This window comes from Apaloderma vittatum, unplaced genomic scaffold (assembly GCF_000703405.1).
Source record: "Apaloderma vittatum isolate BGI_N311 unplaced genomic scaffold, ASM70340v1 scaffold42976, whole genome shotgun sequence".
NCBI classification, from domain to species: Eukaryota; Metazoa; Chordata; class Aves; order Trogoniformes; family Trogonidae; genus Apaloderma; species Apaloderma vittatum.
Window position 1 is genome coordinate 5,020 of NW_009723032.1, and position 17,036 is coordinate 22,055.

General features: G+C 38.5%; 1 protein-coding gene across 2 annotated transcripts; it reads right to left on the bottom strand.

The window, feature by feature from the left end:
• Nucleotides 1-3,345: 3,345 nt before the first annotated feature.
• On the bottom strand, nucleotides 3,346-16,869 carry NDUFS1 (NADH dehydrogenase (ubiquinone) Fe-S protein 1, 75kDa (NADH-coenzyme Q reductase)). Of its 2 annotated transcripts, XM_009871962.1 has the most exons (18): nucleotides 16,806-16,869; nucleotides 16,477-16,568; nucleotides 15,212-15,319; nucleotides 13,982-14,058; nucleotides 13,809-13,890; nucleotides 13,577-13,707; nucleotides 12,711-12,896; nucleotides 12,100-12,234; nucleotides 11,604-11,718; nucleotides 10,472-10,617; nucleotides 9,726-9,854; nucleotides 8,252-8,381; nucleotides 7,560-7,720; nucleotides 5,899-6,053; nucleotides 5,136-5,311; nucleotides 4,276-4,410; nucleotides 4,012-4,084; nucleotides 3,346-3,708 (listed from the first exon to the last, which is right to left on the bottom strand). In XM_009871962.1, the coding sequence occupies exons 1-18, from the start codon at nucleotides 16,867-16,869 to the stop codon at nucleotides 3,617-3,619; spliced, it is 2,187 nt and encodes a 728-aa protein (XP_009870264.1). In that variant the 3' UTR covers nucleotides 3,346-3,616. The 2 variants fall into 2 exon arrangements, with proteins under 2 accessions (XP_009870264.1, XP_009870265.1); XM_009871963.1 differs by lacking the exon at nucleotides 15,212-15,319 and having other exon boundaries at nucleotides 3,357-3,708.
• Between the last annotated feature and the right edge of the window lie 167 nt (nucleotides 16,870-17,036).

A 17,036-nucleotide genomic window follows, 5' to 3' on the forward strand; every position in this document is an offset into this window, starting at 1 on the left:
AGCCCTTGTTTGGAGTATTTTAAGAGGAGCAGGCATGTGGGGAAGAGATGGAAATGAGCTTTTACTACCTTTTCTCTTTGGATTAAGGCTGATGCCAGGCTGCTTCTCTGCATTTTCTTTAGTCTATGAGTCTGAGCTGCTTTTCTATTGGCTTCAGTAATACAAAGCACCTCCTCCAACCAAGCAGATACTGTCTTGCAAGAAGCTGTCAGCCTCAGAAAAGGCACTGATCCCAAATCTTTTACTTCCTGGGGAAATGTTACAGACATTTCCTTTTCTGTCTTGAGCTACTCTTCAAAATAGATTAAAAAAATTAGTCTGTTACAACTATTTTTATGCATGGCCAAAGTTTTTTTGGCTGTTTCAGCGTCTTGCTGAGACCATACCTGAGTTCCATTTGACTTCCATTTCATACCATCTTGTTTGGTTTCTTTTTACTGAAGAAGCTCACAAAATTGTCCAGGGTTTAAAGCAGTCACCTTCTGGAACTGTAGGGATATACTCGTGGGATGCTGGTTCTTCCAGGAAGGTGGCTGTTGAACAGGTTTTTTTTGAAAAAAAAAAATATTTCTAGTTTGTTTTAAAATCACATCTTTAGACTGAAATGCTTAAATCTGCCTGCAGCATTCTGAATACAGCTTGTTTCTCCCTAATCTGACTGCTAGTGTTCACCTGGCCTAAACTTGCTTGAAGAAAAAAAACTTTTTAGTCGGGTTTTACCTTGAATTAATGTACACTTTTTCTTCACCACTCCCAACAAACTTCTGCTGAAAAGACTGCATAAAGGCAGGGTTTAATTGCCTAAGAGCTATGTTTACACAGTGCTATGTTGAGAGAAGAGGCTTTTTGATGACTAAACCCATCCATCGCCCTTCCAGCTGCATTCTTGTTGGCTGTCACGCTCTCCGTGCAGGCAGGAGCGCACAGGAAGAAGTGAGATGAAGGTTACTGGACCGTAACTGGTGATGCAACCGGTGAGAAATTCTGCCAGTTGGCCACCAGGTGGTACTAGGGCTGCATTCGGGGAATTAAGATTTTCTCAAGTTCTGGTCTTTACAGTGAAGTATAATAAACCCCCTGCCCACCCCCAACAGAATCTGGATAGATGCACCCAGCAGCACTGCATTTCGAGCTTTGCTGCAGCAGCAGCACTGACCTTCCAGGCAACGTATCACCTGGCTGATAAACCCTTTCACAGGCAGGAACAATGCTTTGAGCATGTTCATCTCCCATCATCCCAGCTCTTCTTTGCCATCTTCTCATAATACTCTGCTTTACTATGAGATTACATCTTCAGAACCAGCAAAGGGTAGCACCAGCTGTAAACTTTTTTGTTTTTAAATAAAGAGAACTAAGTTGCATGATTAGCCCCATTCCTGTAATTTTTGTTCCAATGCTTTGCCCAGCCTATGTCACCTCCCTTCCTTTGCAGACCCTTACTATCCTTTAATCCCTAGCTGGGTAAGAGTCCATCAGAGCAAACAGAAGAGATAAGGGTAGGGCTACACTATAAACACAGCTGATAAGAACACTAATTTAGATTTCTCTTTACTGTCTAGTTCCCAACAGTTGAGTTTCTAGAGAGCCTTGTTTCTATTACCAAGCCTGGCTGCAAAGTTCTATACTTGGTGACTAGTTAGGTGGGAAAGAGAGCAGAAGCAGGACATACAGCACCACATCTACTTCTTATCCTTTTTGTCTTCAAAATAAGGGCTGGGAACTTTTTGAATAGAAATTAGGATCTCCTCCACACACTTAAGGATGCAGAGAAAAAAAGTAATGAGTGCCACAGCTCCTAGAGTTAAATGATGCCATAATATTTACGGGGAAAAAAAAATCTCTTTTGAACCTTTATAAATTTAAGTGAAGAAATAACCAACTGAAATTATTCCTCTGTGTTTGTACAACACGGAATTTCAGGGGAAATAAAAAAAAGTAAGGTTTTCATCCCAGGAACCCGAAAACCAAATGTTTTACTGAATATAGAATTCAATTACTGAATATAGGATTCAACTACACCCTTTCCTCATAAACCTACCATCTGTGAGAAGAGCCAACTGCCTTGCTTTTGGCATATGTTCTCATACACATTCTTCTTTGGCCACATCCCTGCCATAAATCCCTCTTCCTCCTAAAGAAGTAACATTCCACAAGGACAACGTGAAGGTTTTATGCTGTACTTGGTCACATGTATGGACATAGACACTAAAGTCCTATGAACTGCCACACTAAAAATAAGTTACGGTATTTCGCGGTGTCTTATTAACATGCAGAGTACTATCTTTGGATAAAGGGAATATCTGACTTTTTTTTGTACCACCAAGGGAACTGGCCCTGCTGATAACTGGAAGGTGGCAGGCGGAGTCAAACAATGCCCCACATTTAAGACTTAGCTAGTGTAAGGACACTGGGCTATACCAGGAAAACCAGGAAGAGTTTTCCTCTTTCTGGACAGAAGGAAAACAATTTAAAAAAAATTACTTGCTTGTTACTAAAAAACTTCAAGCGTGGAAGGGGAAAAAAAAAAAAGAATTTTATCAAGCCAAAGGTTCTACAGCAGCACTTTCATGCACTCAACATTATTCTACATTGAAAAACCATAGCTTTTCCTCATGTGAAATCGACACTTTTTAAAACAAAATTTGGAAGCTATGGTTTTTTGATACTAGTTTCCATTTGCATGATTGCTGCTTATTACCCTCCTGGCCTGCTGAAGAGGAAGCAAGCCTTCTTCCAAACTTCATTAACCAACATAATAGGAGTAGCTGTTCTGAAGTCACTATAAAGCTTTTAAAAACCAGAAAAAGCACAAAACCAACTAACCAGCAAACCAAAAAACAATATAAATCCCCTCAAACCACTACACACAATCCCTTCCCTCACTTTTCTATAAAAGGACCAGCACACAGGGAAGCTATTCTGAGATCTTTTCTGTTCTGGAACTGGTGTAGCTAAAGGCTTTTATCTTTTTGCTACATATTTTGAGCAGTTCAACTTAAGGTAGCTGTATGAAAACTGCTTCTCTTTTTCGTGATTATCAATCTGTTTTTATTTCCTCCATAAGTAGTCTCTCAACTGAAAAAAAATGGAGAAACATACAAACTTTTATAGCAGTGGTAGGTCTGGACACTGACATAAACCAGGTGTGTGTGACTCAAGGACAACTTGCTCTGAAAGGACATTACAAAAATAGCATGTCCACAATCTCACTAGTGCATAAAATAAAGTTACTTGGATACTCTCGAAGAAGGCTACAATGTAGTGTTTTTGCAGCAAATTGAGACTTGCTGAGTCTGAATTGCTTACTGAGTTGTTTTCAAGCAAGAAGTGTGAGCTCTATCAATTACATAGGCAACAGATTGTTTGGTGTTATAATTTATTTGTGTACAATCATCACGTACTCTGCCGCTGGGTACAGTAAGCTGAGTGCTGCATGTTCTCTCAGCCACAGTGACAGTCCTATAATATTATGAGACTGCTTGAACTGATGAAAATGTGAACAAAGAAAAGAAAAATACAGCCACCTAGCAAACACATTCTGAAAAAGAAAAGGACCAGTCACAGCAGTTAACTGCAACAAATACTTGGATGGAGGTGGTAGCAGTGTGATTAGTCTCTAGCAGATGGATGGCTCTTCTACTGCATGAGCACCTTCAACAACAGCTTTCACACACTTGGCCATTGTCTGGGATGCTCTACTGATTGAATCTGAAAAAAAAATAAATTCCAAACACATTCATTTTCCAAATTATACACAGACACAACATAAAAGATATTTAGTGCACAAATGCATATAAAGAGGATAAAGACAATTCCTTACTTGAAAATATAGTCCAGTAGTCTGTGCTTTACGCAAATTCCAAATCATTTTACAGTAAAATTTTGTTTCTTCAAAAGACTCAAATCCTACATATCTTAGTGAAAAGCTTTAAATGCCTTTTAAGAATTTTACTGCAAAGCTAAGTAGTATGTATTGCCGATTTCAGAATGGAAAGGCCATACTATACATACCTGTCATATAAAAGTCTTTTATTGTGAGCTGAGGTGGAACAAGAGGCTCAGCAAGAAGCTGTTGCTTCACTAACTGTGGCAGGGGGGAAAAAAAAGTCAGTTTTATGGTAGGAACTTGTTATCAAAGCATTTTTTTAGTGAATTCTGCATTCCATGCAAGTCAAAAAGCGCTTCTACAAATGAAGAAGGCCCATTGCTTTAGAAAGCATCAAGCACCAAATGTAACAGCACTAAATTGTGCCCAGATACTCCCAGTACGGTTACCTTTGACAATTCATTTGCCTGGTTGAAGTAGTTAGCCTCTTCCACATCATCATATCGAACCAGGTTAGGAGATACTTCCTCTAAACGCTTCCGAATTTGATCAAGGCTCTCATAAGGCAAGGTCATACCAGCCAACTAAAAGAGTCACAGAAAGAAATGCCATCCAGTTTTGGGATTTAATGCACAGTGGTTCAGACTATAAATCCGTTAACATACCTAAAGTAAAATCAGGAAAAATCTACACTCCTGAAAACACAGGCAGTTATAATACACAAGCTGAAGCAAAGTCACAGTATTCTGTTGGACTTCTGATGCATACAGTTAATAGTCCATGTTAAAAATTAGTCTGTCCTCTTTGCTCTACAAAGGTGAAAAGGAAAAGAAGTACTTTTCTCTTTTCATACAGGTGTCACTTGTACTTTCCCTAGCTTATCACCAATGGAAAAAGTTAGTGCAATTATCAATACATCTTGTGACTAGTGAGCACATATTTGACCTTATCTAACGATACCAGATCCTGTCCCTTGAGTTCATGTTGTTTTCTTTCTAAAAAAACCATGCATCCTCCCACCAGTTTTCTCTAAAGCATTTCATGAAGACCTACAGAATTTACAAAGCTTCATCTATTATGCCTTCCAGTAGCATACAGCAGCTACGGTACTAGTGCCATCCTCAAAAGGGAAAAAATATGATTTAACTCAGAATTAACCAAGGAGACAATATAAACTATCACTTGTTGAGATCGCAGCCATGGATTTCCATGAAAATGTACCTCTTTTTTGGAAACACTTTTCAATATGAAAGGAACTTAACCTCTCAAGTATACTTTTATTAAAAGCAATTTGTAATGGCGGCAGTACCTCAGAGACAGCTCTAATAATTTTCCAGTCTTCCCTCGCCATCCCTGGAGGCGTTACAGCTACTCTTGTCTGCTGGGCCCTACCCTCAGTGTTCACGTACGTGGCCGTCTTCTCTGTATATGCTGCTCCTGGGAGAATAACGTCAGCCATGGGAGCTCCCACATCCCCATGATGTCCTAGATACATGAAAAGAGGAAACATTATGCAACCATGTAAGACATGATTAAGTAAAAATAAAAATAAATGCTTTACTAACAAAACACAGACATTCTGTCTTGCCAGAAAAAAAAAGAAGTTCCTAAAGTTTGGTTAACCAGTTATATAGAGCTGGTTGGGGTGACTGCTCTGAGGTTCTACTTGCCTAATACTTTGGAAGAATGAATGGACTACACGCAGTAGTAAAGGACAATTGTCTCTACAGTCACTCAGCTTTCAGAGTCTCCCAGAACAAGGATGCTTAGTGAATGATGGTAAGATCATGTTTTGTAATGCTAGAACAGCTGGGAACCAATGCTATTTTGTCTACCAGGTTTGAAGCTATGCTCCAGAAGACCTAACTGGTTTAGATTCCCTTATTACTCATCAAAAGTTTCTCATTTTTACCTATGAAATAAGTAACCAGTATCCCAGTTACATATTGGTAGTTCCATTTCTTGGTAGAAATCAAAGGCTAGAATTTATCAAGGGGCCAGATATGTTTGTAATACTATGCCTCTCCAGCTATTAGATAGCAATGTTTCTTAATATTACATCTACTAATTACCTTGATAGATGATAAAACAATTCTTTGGCAAATCCTGACGCGTTATACAACCCGAATCTGCTCCCAAGAGATACAATACTTTGGGAGGATTTTTCCTAATTGCTTCCACTCCTGGTTTGAAACCCAGATCCAAAGCAGCTACCTGGCTTGCAACCCTGCAGGAATAAACACATTATGACTTTAAGTTATTTCAGAATTCTCCCTCTCCCATCAGAACAGACTTCCCTTTTTTTTTGACTAAATATTTTGAAGGGACTGATAATTCTGACAGAGTATCAGGTTGGTTTTGCATTTTCACAAACTGGTGCCACGTGAAGTTTTCAGGGGAAATCTCACCTATTTAAGTTGGGATAGCAAAATAAAGGCAGATATTCCAGGTCAGGGCCTAGTGGCAGGCAGCTCACTTGCCATCTGGAACATCAACGGTCACATTTTGGCTATGAATTCAACTCAACGCGCTTTTAATTTAGGGCACTCATATGGAAGATGAAAGACCAGCTACTGGACCGTCAGCTACTCTGAAGCATCTACGACTTCAGACCACTATTTCATCACTATTCATTTATTCACACACAGTAACACTTTTAAAAGAATGAAACAATCATTCTTATTTTCTGGCAGTCTTTTGCTTTTCCAAAGAAACAGTGTCGTGCATAATCCTGCATAATCAGGTGCCAGACTTACAATTATATTTAATAATAACAAAAAACCATTGTCTCTGTAGAGATCTTTCAGTGTTACTCATGTTTGTCTGACACAGCCAGACATATGGGTTCTAGGAAGTGAAGCTGCATTTTTACACTTAAGGTAGAAAGGATGGTGCCCCAATAAGCATGAAAATCAGTAATATGAAAGGCTGTCAAACCAAATATAAAAGGTATCGTGAGTGTTTTTTAACTCATCGGTGTTTAAGTATTAAATGTTTCAGTTTCAACAGCAGGATTTTATACTCAAGTTTCATTCAGAGGGCCAAACCCTGCTCTTGCTATACTAGTTTTACATCAATGAAGCTGCTTTTGGCAGGACTTTGTTAAGTGTCTGAATCCAAGCGCCACTACATTTGCTGAAATAGTTTTGCCTTTACAGAGGTTTTAATTTTGACAGATGAAGTTTTAGAGCGTACGGAAAGACTGTCCCAAGAGAAGTTTGCCTGTTAAAAGGAACAATATCCCAATAAACTGAATAATTAAGATCAAATGCCTTAAGATAAAAGTTCGGAAGTTTTTCTATTAACTATTCAGTTAAGAAACTGCACACAGTAAAAGGAATATTATAAGAAACAATCTTATTTAAATAATCTTTCTATTTTGTTTTTCTAGCTCTAGATAAAATCTATCATTCAGCTGTGCATTCTGTGAAACACAGTGGCATGTTATTAAGCTCTCTTGTATTCTATACCTCTAATTTAAACTTCAACTTCTACATTTAAAGGTAACAGATTAATAAAATCTCATGGAGAGCCTGAAAAGTTTGCCAGGTCAAGGAACTGATTTTTATTAAAAAGTTTCTGCTAGCTTCTACTTCTATTTTTTATATTCCCTCTAAGTTCTAATAGATAAGCCACTTGTGTGCATGCAAAGAAATCTGCACACATATATTGTGGGAACTTGTGTAGGCCTGGCATGAATGAAAGTGGCTCCCAAAAAAGTTTTAGGGCAAACCTGTGGAGGATGTTCATGACTTTCCACTCAGAACCAACACCGCTCTTAGTCCTGGCATTCTGTGCAATGGTGGAAACGGCTGCATGGATAGCGGCCCCATCACTGCGCTGCAGTGCTGCGCTACCTACCACCACCATTGGCTTTTTGGCCTGGTCAAGGACCTGTGAAGCAAAGAATCAAGAAATAAATTCCACAGCTCTGAAGACAATTCTTGGTACAGATAACATAATAAATCCCCTAATTTCTACCCAGGTCTTCTAAGTCTTCTTTGGACTAGATGATCTTTAAAGGTCCCTTCCAACACATTCTAGGATTCTATGCAAATCTATGTTTCTCGAATAGTCATTGTTTCATTTAGAGATAAAGCCAAGAGAAACTGCTGTAAGCAGTACACTACCCTATCAATACAGAAGTATACTCTTGACAATCAGACATTTAAGTGGAAACAGCAGCAGCTGAGACAGCCTGTTTTATATCAAGAAAGATTCCAGGAGTTTCCTGCACTGCAAAGTTTTACATGCCTGAAGCCACTGGAGTTCACACATACTTGGTGCATTACCTCATCGCTGCATTTGATTAAAAGCAAGTAACACCATATTCAATGTGATACTTCAAATCTCTCTCTGTGGGGAATTGAGATTATCATTCTGTACATCTGAAATTTAACAGTCACCTTCTTAAGTTGTCTGTACCTTTGAGAATGCATGTGTGCCGGAAGCAATGTCCTGGAGTATCTGTGGGGACTCTCCTAGATGGTCATACGTGTAGGTCAAATTCACAGGAGAGCCAACAAGGGCCACGTGCAAGTCATTGTGAAGCCAACTGAAAACACAGCAAACATTTTATAAAAATCAGACAATATACAGACTTTTACTCAACCAAAGCCACTAGTTACAAGTTTTACCAATAACTTGAAATAGGATGCAAGTTCTTTCAACAGAATTTAAATGGTATTCATCTTTTTGGTGATGTGGTTTAGTGTTACTCTGACCATTAAGCAAACTTAAGGATTTTTAGGACTGCTTCTCTACGTATGTTCTGGGACCAGTGCAGCAACACACCTTACATGACAACTTGATAATTCAATTCCCTCCTCCCCTCAAACTTTTGCTAACTCAGTGTAAAAAAAGGTTGCACTGAATGAAGTGCTACAACTTTGAAACCATCTTTTCCGGTGTTAGGATAAACAAGACTAAACCAAAATACCCCCACACCTACTATAAAGTTTATTTAGCTTAACTCTTAGTTTCATAGAATCATAGAATGGCCTAGGCTGGAAGGGACCTTAGAGATCATCTAGTCCAACCTCCCTGTTTTGGGCAGGGAAACCACCTCTCAACTAGACCAGGCAACACATGGGGACCGAGCAGGAATCGAACCCACAACCTCGGTGTTGTCATTGTTGTCAGCACCGCGCTCAAACCACTGAGCTAACTTCAGAATTGAAGTTAAAGTCATTTGTAGGAGGAAAGAATTCTTAATTTGACTGTTCTCGTGGCTTTAGAAAGCCACTTAGTTAAACACAGAAAAAATTAGTTAAAATTTTTTGCTTTTCTGCAGGTTCTCATAGCACAGACTTATAAAAATACATAAATTGTTCATAAATTTCATTGCATTTATTCTTCTCAAAATTTTAAGGCCACTATTGTTTAAAATTATATATTTTGAAGATTCCAGCATTAGGAAGGACAAGGCTTTTATGAACTTCATTTCTCTCCTGCTGGCATAAGTTCAAAGTTTGGGAAAGCCACATTACTTGCCAAAGAAAATGTTAAACTTGAATGACTACTTCTCCAATCAGCAAGTCAGGTTTGTTACAACAACGATAAAAAAAAGCAGCAAACATGCTGAAAATATTCTTGAAGAAATATGCTTTAACTTCTGTAAAACAGAAAATCTGAGGTGTCTGTGTAATGTAACAAAGGAATAAATGTCTGAGTATATGAACGTATATAAAGCGTCAAAATGAGAATTAACAAAGCCATGGCTATACACTACAGGAAGAGACACCCCCTTTTTCTATACAGACATCACCATTCTCTTTAGTAAAAGGCAAACTAAATCCACTGAGTCCATCTAGATGAACTTACTGCCTGCAGCTCCACCTGAGCATTGTATCAAACCCAGATAAATTTGCATGCTTATTCATCACCAAGAGATACAAACCTCTTTCGAATTCTGGCATTAAAAAGCGGTGCCTCAAAGCGTGGATTGGTGCCAACTAGAAGCAGGACATCTGCCTCCTCCACTCCAGCAATCTTGGTATTAAGCAGGTAGTTAGAGCGTAAATCTGTGCTATAATGAAAAGACGTATGAAAGGAAGAAGATGAAAATTCACTAAAAGGGAAGAAATTAAGATATGGTAAAGATTCTAGACGCTCAAAATATTTTTTAATCTCAGGAAGAGAAAGAAAAGATTTCTCAGTCTGAATTACAACACAAATACAAAGTAAAAGTTTCTCTCTTTTCTGTATATCAGAGACAACAAGATATTAAAAGAATTACAGTGAGAGTATTTCCTACATTTAGTTACTGTCAGGCTTCACAAACTTTATCTGCTATTAGGTAGTTTACAGAATCATACTTGTGCTACAGTTTTCACAACACAAATAGAAACAGACTAAATTATCCAACTTAGAACAGCATGTAACTGGTTTTCAGTAGCCTGTGGTTAAACCACAGCTCCCTTAACACACAGTAGCATATGACCCTTGCTGTAGGAGAGACTATGTATCGACTCACAGTCCATAAATGCTCTCTATAAATGACTATTGTAGATTCAAACAAAACCTGCTAATGCAGCAGCAGCATTTGCTATCCTTGTTTATTTCAGAATCTTACCACAAGATGATGTGCAGGCTGGAAAGTTTATGAACATACTAGTTACAGACAAACTTTTCCAGAACTCTTACCCAGCTCCGGCAGTAGGGAAGACCTCTTCAGTGCAGAGTGTGTCACAATTTACTCTATTCAGTAAGTCTTTCAGAGCTATTAGCGCTTCTGCATCCACCAGTCCGCCTACAATTGCTGCTACTTCATTACCTTTGACAGCCTGTAGCTGGAGAGAGAGAAAGTATAAACATAAGCAAAAGAATCATGGAAACAAATTGCCCTTGGGCCCAGATAAACGTGTTAGGTGAGGATGTGCCAAAGGCAGCTGTGCAACCGCTGGCCTGGAGCGTCACAAACTAATCCACAGCGTCTGACTTCTATAAGGCAGCAACTCCAACTCCTTCAGAGCCCACGATCAGCGAAGAACAGCACTCTCTATTCTGTGCAGGTCTCTCCCACTCGAGTTACTGCTCGGACAGGGATAATTCTCATTTGACAAGGTGAGGAGGGGAAGACTGCTGAATGCTTTTACTTTAACGAAGCTGCAATGTGGATGGAATAACAAATTTCTGTAATGCAAGCGCAGGCAGTAAACTCAACTCCAAGGTATCATCCAAGAAGCATTACCTTTCATAACAAACCCTGCTATTGTACCACGCGCAAAAACATCCTTGAGGAGAGTTTAATTAGCTATTTAATTCTACTTCATCCCAGGTAAATACTTTAATCAAAATCCAGAGCAGTCACGCAGCACTTCATTTGAGCAGCATAATCAATCACCTCACAGAGAAAGCAGAGGCAAGCACAATTCAGATATAAGTAATAAGAATTAACGACTTTGATGGGAAAAGTGGTGATAGCACAGTTTAAAAAAGTTTAAAGAAGTCTTCAGATAGATTAGAGCAATTCAGGAAAGTGGCTTCCTCCTAGGTTTCTGAAGGAACAGGTTAGTTTCCTATTTAAATAAAGTAATTTCACTCCCAATGCTCCAAATGAAATCATGGTAAGACAAAGTTCTTCAGGTGGTCTAATCCATGAAACAGGAAGTAATATTCAAAAAAAGAAATTTAAGTGGAAATGGATTAGAAACCAAATGCTCCCCCTCTAACCTTAAAAAGCCCTTTTCCACAAAACCGTTTTCATATTAATCACTGTAATATGTCCAGTTTTAGAAATTAATTTTACACTATGTATACTGAAAATTGTTCTTACCACACCAGCAACACGAGTTAATACGTCCTCCCATGAGGCATAAACAAATAGTCCTTTCTCATTTTTGACCATTGGCTGCGTAAGTCTCTGACGCTTCAGACCATCATAAGCAAACCTAAGTGAACACCACTATTATTATTAAAGAGGAAAGACAATTTTGTAGACTAACTATTTTCTATGACTGTATTTTCTAATAGCTTGAAATGATTAGGAGATACACAGTACTTCTCCTGAAAGTTTTCTTTTCCTTCTCAAAAACAAGCAAAAAAAATCTGTGATACAAATAAAAAAAGTTACAGGGGAAAAAAAAGCTACAAAAATACCATCGTAAGAAAACTCAGTAACTTCAATTATATGTTTCACCAATTATTCTTCACCACAGCTTTCCAATATTAACAGTGGAATCTGGAAGTCAGTGCTACTGTCCACATTTCTGCAAAGCGTTCCTTTAATGCTTGCATAAACACAGATATGGGCACGGGCACCTCCCACACACCTCGTTTTGTCAGATATCCATTCCTCATTGATGTCTTCGTGCAGCCTTGGCAAAATTCTCATCACTTCCCCAGTTCTCGTGCTCACTACAATGTTGCTTCCAAGTGCATCAAGAACATCGATGGACTCTACCTTCCTGTGTAGAACAAATAAACCATTTGCGGTTTTCTATATACAGGCAGCAACAGACTGCACAACAAAAAAAGAACAGTTAAAAAATACAGTGCTGTAGGTTTAGCTTTAGATATACATAAGAGCTTAGATTCACAATATATTTAAAATAATATCCTCAACAATTACTAAGTTAATGAATTTTATTTGTCCTTTATACACATTTTTTTACTGAGCAATCAGCACAACCTGCAAGTCCAAAACATTTTAGCATAAAAATAAGGGAAGAATAGTCTACAATTTGTAACATTCTTCCTTTTCTTAAATGACCCATGAGTAACAGAATTTGTGTTCGATTCAGTCTATGGAAAACTATACAACAAAAATGCAGACAATAAAAATCAGATAAAACCCTTGGTATCATAGATGGATATATTCTAAGATAAAGTGTGTGGCAGCAACAGAGACAGCTGCCTCTTCAGCGTGAGTTAAGCTACACACCTTGTCTCCCATGGGCGTGCAGTAAAGGCATACGGCTTGGAGGTAAGCGCACCAACTGGGCAGATGTCAATAATATTTCCTGATAACTCAGACATGAACATTTTTTCAACATAAGTGCCAACTTGCATATCATTTCCTCTTCCGGTTGTTCCCAAGTCATCTACCCCCGCAACCTCGCTAGCAAACCTGGTCAGTGCGAAAAGAATGGAAAAACGAATCTGAAACGGACAACAGCAACATAGCACATTTTTCAACCTTTCTCTCATTTTTTGAATTAGCCTTAGTTCCTACACCTGAAAGAAGGAAACAGTTGTTTAGATGCATTAGTCAGTGCCATCACATGCGGGACTATGCAGATGCACAATTTCATCCAGATGGGGCTAAAAAACTATGTGGAGTTAAATCAAAAAACAGAGCATTTTGGTGTTCATTGAATCTGACAGTCTGAGCTGAAGATTAGTCCTAAATAGAAAGTTCTTTTCTAGACCTAGGTGGGTACATTGTATTCTTTTCCATGTGGCTCAAGTTAGCTGGTATTGAATCTCAGGACTACAGGACAGCATAAATATAGCTACCAGAGGCTGTCAAGAATAACTAAATCTTGCAACTGTGGCTGAGAAAGTCAATGTTTTAAAATCCATTCTAACACCATGGGAGCAGTTCTACTCTGTAGAATTCCAATTTCACTTTTATGTTTTGGCCATCTCTTTCAATTTCCTGCATGACAGCTGTCTGGTAGCTCTGGGAAACCCGGTATCAGTCCCTATCAGAAATAAAATTCTTACGTAAAGTCAAAAAAAGAAATTTGAAAAAAATGACTGCCCCCCCACAGTGTACTCTTTCCAGCGAAAAACAGAGGACATTACCTGATACATCGAGTGCACTGTATACACCGAGTCATGATTGTTTTGACTAATGGGCCAATGTTCTTGTCCTCCACAGCACGTTTTCCCTCTCTAAATCTACTCCTATCACTGCCAAACATCATCGACTGATCCTAGAACAGACAACAGAAAACAGACACATCCAAACTGCTGGAAAGAACAATTTCAGAGGGTTTTTATACATAAATGTACACAATGTAGTTGCATGTTGTACCTGCAGGTCACATTCTCCACCCTGATCACAGATAGGACAGTCCAAGGGGTGATTTGCCAGCAGGAACTCCATTACACCCTCTCTGTTGGGTTCAGGAATTAAAGTTAATGTCACCTTTACATCATTTAATAGTGGCAAAATTAATCAGTAATAGGAGGCTAAAAGAAAGGTACCTCGCTTTCCTGGACTTCTCTGAGTTTGTCAGTATGTTCCAGCCCTTCATAACTGGCATGGCACAAGCAGCAACTGGCTGCAGTCATCACAAAAAGCAAGCATAAACACAACATATTTCTTCTCAACATGGGCACATACCCCAACCTCCCTCTTCCCCAAAATTCTTACACAGGCATCTGTTAGTAATTTAACATGTTGTAGAAATAAAAAGGCATCTGCAAGGAAAAAAAAAGAAAATCTAACCAATAAAATCACTAGAATAACCTGCTCTATAAGAAAACGTTTAAATGAGTATGATTTATTTATTTTTAAATTTGAGAATTTCATACTTTCAGGTTCCAGTTCAAGCAGTTATAGCAAGAAGAAAGTTATAACAGATATAAGGCAAATCCAAGCGATTCAGCAGAGATCTGGAAAACTTCTTGAACTGAAGTTCAGAGTATGCTGAGGATGAGGTTCAGACATTAATTTGGACAAAGCCTATACAGAGGGTCCTGGAGTAAAATTCTTCACAAGATTAATATAAGATCACAAAACTTACTGCTCAGAAAACAAATCCCTCCTACTTTTGAATCAATCATGAGACAGACCATCATGACTCCCCTCTTTAGTGATAATCCAACATTTCCAGAGACGCAAAGCTCAAACTATGGAATTCAAGTTGAGGTGAGCTAGAGTCTTACGTGTGAATATAAACATGTAACCCAAAACTGAGCTCCAAAAGAATACCTCAACTATCTGCAAAGATTTCTTAACATTGCTGAAGACAGCGTTCAATCCTGAAGTCAACTACTATTTTACAACAGATATCAATGGTAATGCATTAAAATACAACCTAGTAAGTAACTGCAGTCTGCTTAGCTAGAGCAAACCTGCAGACACTAATCCCGCAGCTGAATTCATACAGTATCTGACATTTACTAATTGTGCAATATCAGCTGAAAGTGTGCGCTGAAGCTTGAATTACAGAACATACAAATCTTATCTAAATGAAAAAGCAGAACTATCAAGTGCTCATGTCCAAGAGCAAGATAATCCATAAAACCCTGAGACCTGACTTTGATCCACAGGGAGTCTCTGCAGTCCAGTGGTGAGAAGGGAAAAAACCTGCCTCAAGCAGCTGAATGACAATTTGTGTGCTAATGATTGTACAAACAATTATTTACAAGATTTAAACTAGGCCCTAAGCACAGCAGAAACCTACATTTCCTAATAAACACACACAATACCTTTGGAGCTTTCTCTATTTCCACAAGACACATCCTACAGTTTCCAGCAACAGAGAGTCGATCATGGTAACAAAAACGAGGTATCTGAATTCCAGCCTTTTCACAGGCCTATGAAGAACAAGAAACAAAGGAAAACTAAATTTTAGTTAGACTTTTCGGTTTCATTCTATAAAATGTTACTCAGTTTTTCAAAGAATAACAGTGTTAGTGCTTGGGAATATAGTGCATTTAACTTCTCATCTGAAGAAGTAACCCTTAATAAAAAATTGTGATCAAGCACATACATAGTCCAGTTATCTGTTACAAACATATTTTTCCAAAATTTGTAGCTGATTGAGGAAAAGAGAATTGACCTCTCTTTTGTTCTTTCCTCCAAGAATAGAATTCTCCATGATAGGACACTGGCAATACAAAAAACTTTTCAAAGAATGCATGCACTATTTCAAGAAAAGTGCATAAAAGGAAAATTTGAAAAATATAAAGGAAAAAACAAATGGGCATAACGATTTCTGACAATTCAACAACACAGATACTCTCTATAAAGGTACTGGAGCATAGTAAATTTTCAAACGCAGTAGAATCCTAAACTCAAAGAAATATTCTTCCATAACATGTCTGAATAGGCAACAGGAGGACAGAGATAACAGATTTCCAGGGAACAGATAAAAGATGGCATTTCCTGTATAAAATCCCCACACCTTATGGGATCCCTGCTATAGTGCTAGCTATGGCTGCCAGGAGAAATACCACTGAATTCAATAAAAAACCAGGATATCATTTTTCTGATGATTCCTACCAAAAAAAATTACCACATGTACCTAAAACTAAAAAAAAACACCAGCATTTAGGAAAATTTTACACTAGACTCCTGCTGGGGACATTCTACGCCTAAATAAATTAGTAACATGTATTGTAGAATCACACAGAGTTCAGAGCTTGAATTTCAACAAGAATTTATCAAAGTTATTGCACTGCATAAATTTGTGCAGTTGGGACTCATGCTGCATGCCTCTTCTTTCAGGCAATCATGGCAGATACTTCTTTTTCAAACATTGAGCTCCCCAAAGGATTTAACACCACAAGTCAGTGAAAATAACCCTGGAAAACTGCAAGAAACACTGTAAAGGGCTGTGGTTTTTTTTTTTTAGAGTAGAGTAGAGTAGAGTAGAATAGAATAGAATAGAGTAGAGTAGAATAGAATAGAATATGCTCCCAAGAAGTGAGATGGGGAATCCAAGAAAAATTCAGCATGCCACTCCCCATACCTGAAGTACTGTGGTTCCTGGGTTCACCAACACAGGATGGCCATCCACAAACACCTCTATTTGGTTGCTGGCTGCTGTTGCAGTTGTACGCCCTTGAAAGACATGGAAAAAGGAAACAAAAAATTTTAGCTACTGCTAGATGCAAACTGTCAGATCCCACACTCCTCATCTTACAACTAGACAGTCAGTACTGATACAAGTCCAGTGCTAGAAACAGCGTGACACAGAATTCCAGAGTTGCAAAGTGACCATACACGCCCTTCAGTAAGTCAGTGGCACATACATGAATTCTATCACTGTACATGCCCATGTAAAGTGGAGACACTTACCATGCGCTTTGGAGGACTGGGGGACCCCAGCTAAGGTCCTGCGGACAGCAGGTAGGCGAAGCATGATGCTTGGGCAGGAGAGAAAACAGCACTGGGTTTTTATGAATTTAAATGTTTGCTGACAGGTTTTAAGTTTCTATACCAGTTGCAAAAGAAGTATGCACGCACCTATACATGCAGAGTTAAAAGAGAGTAAGAAATTACGTTCTTGAACTGCGAGATATGGTTCTC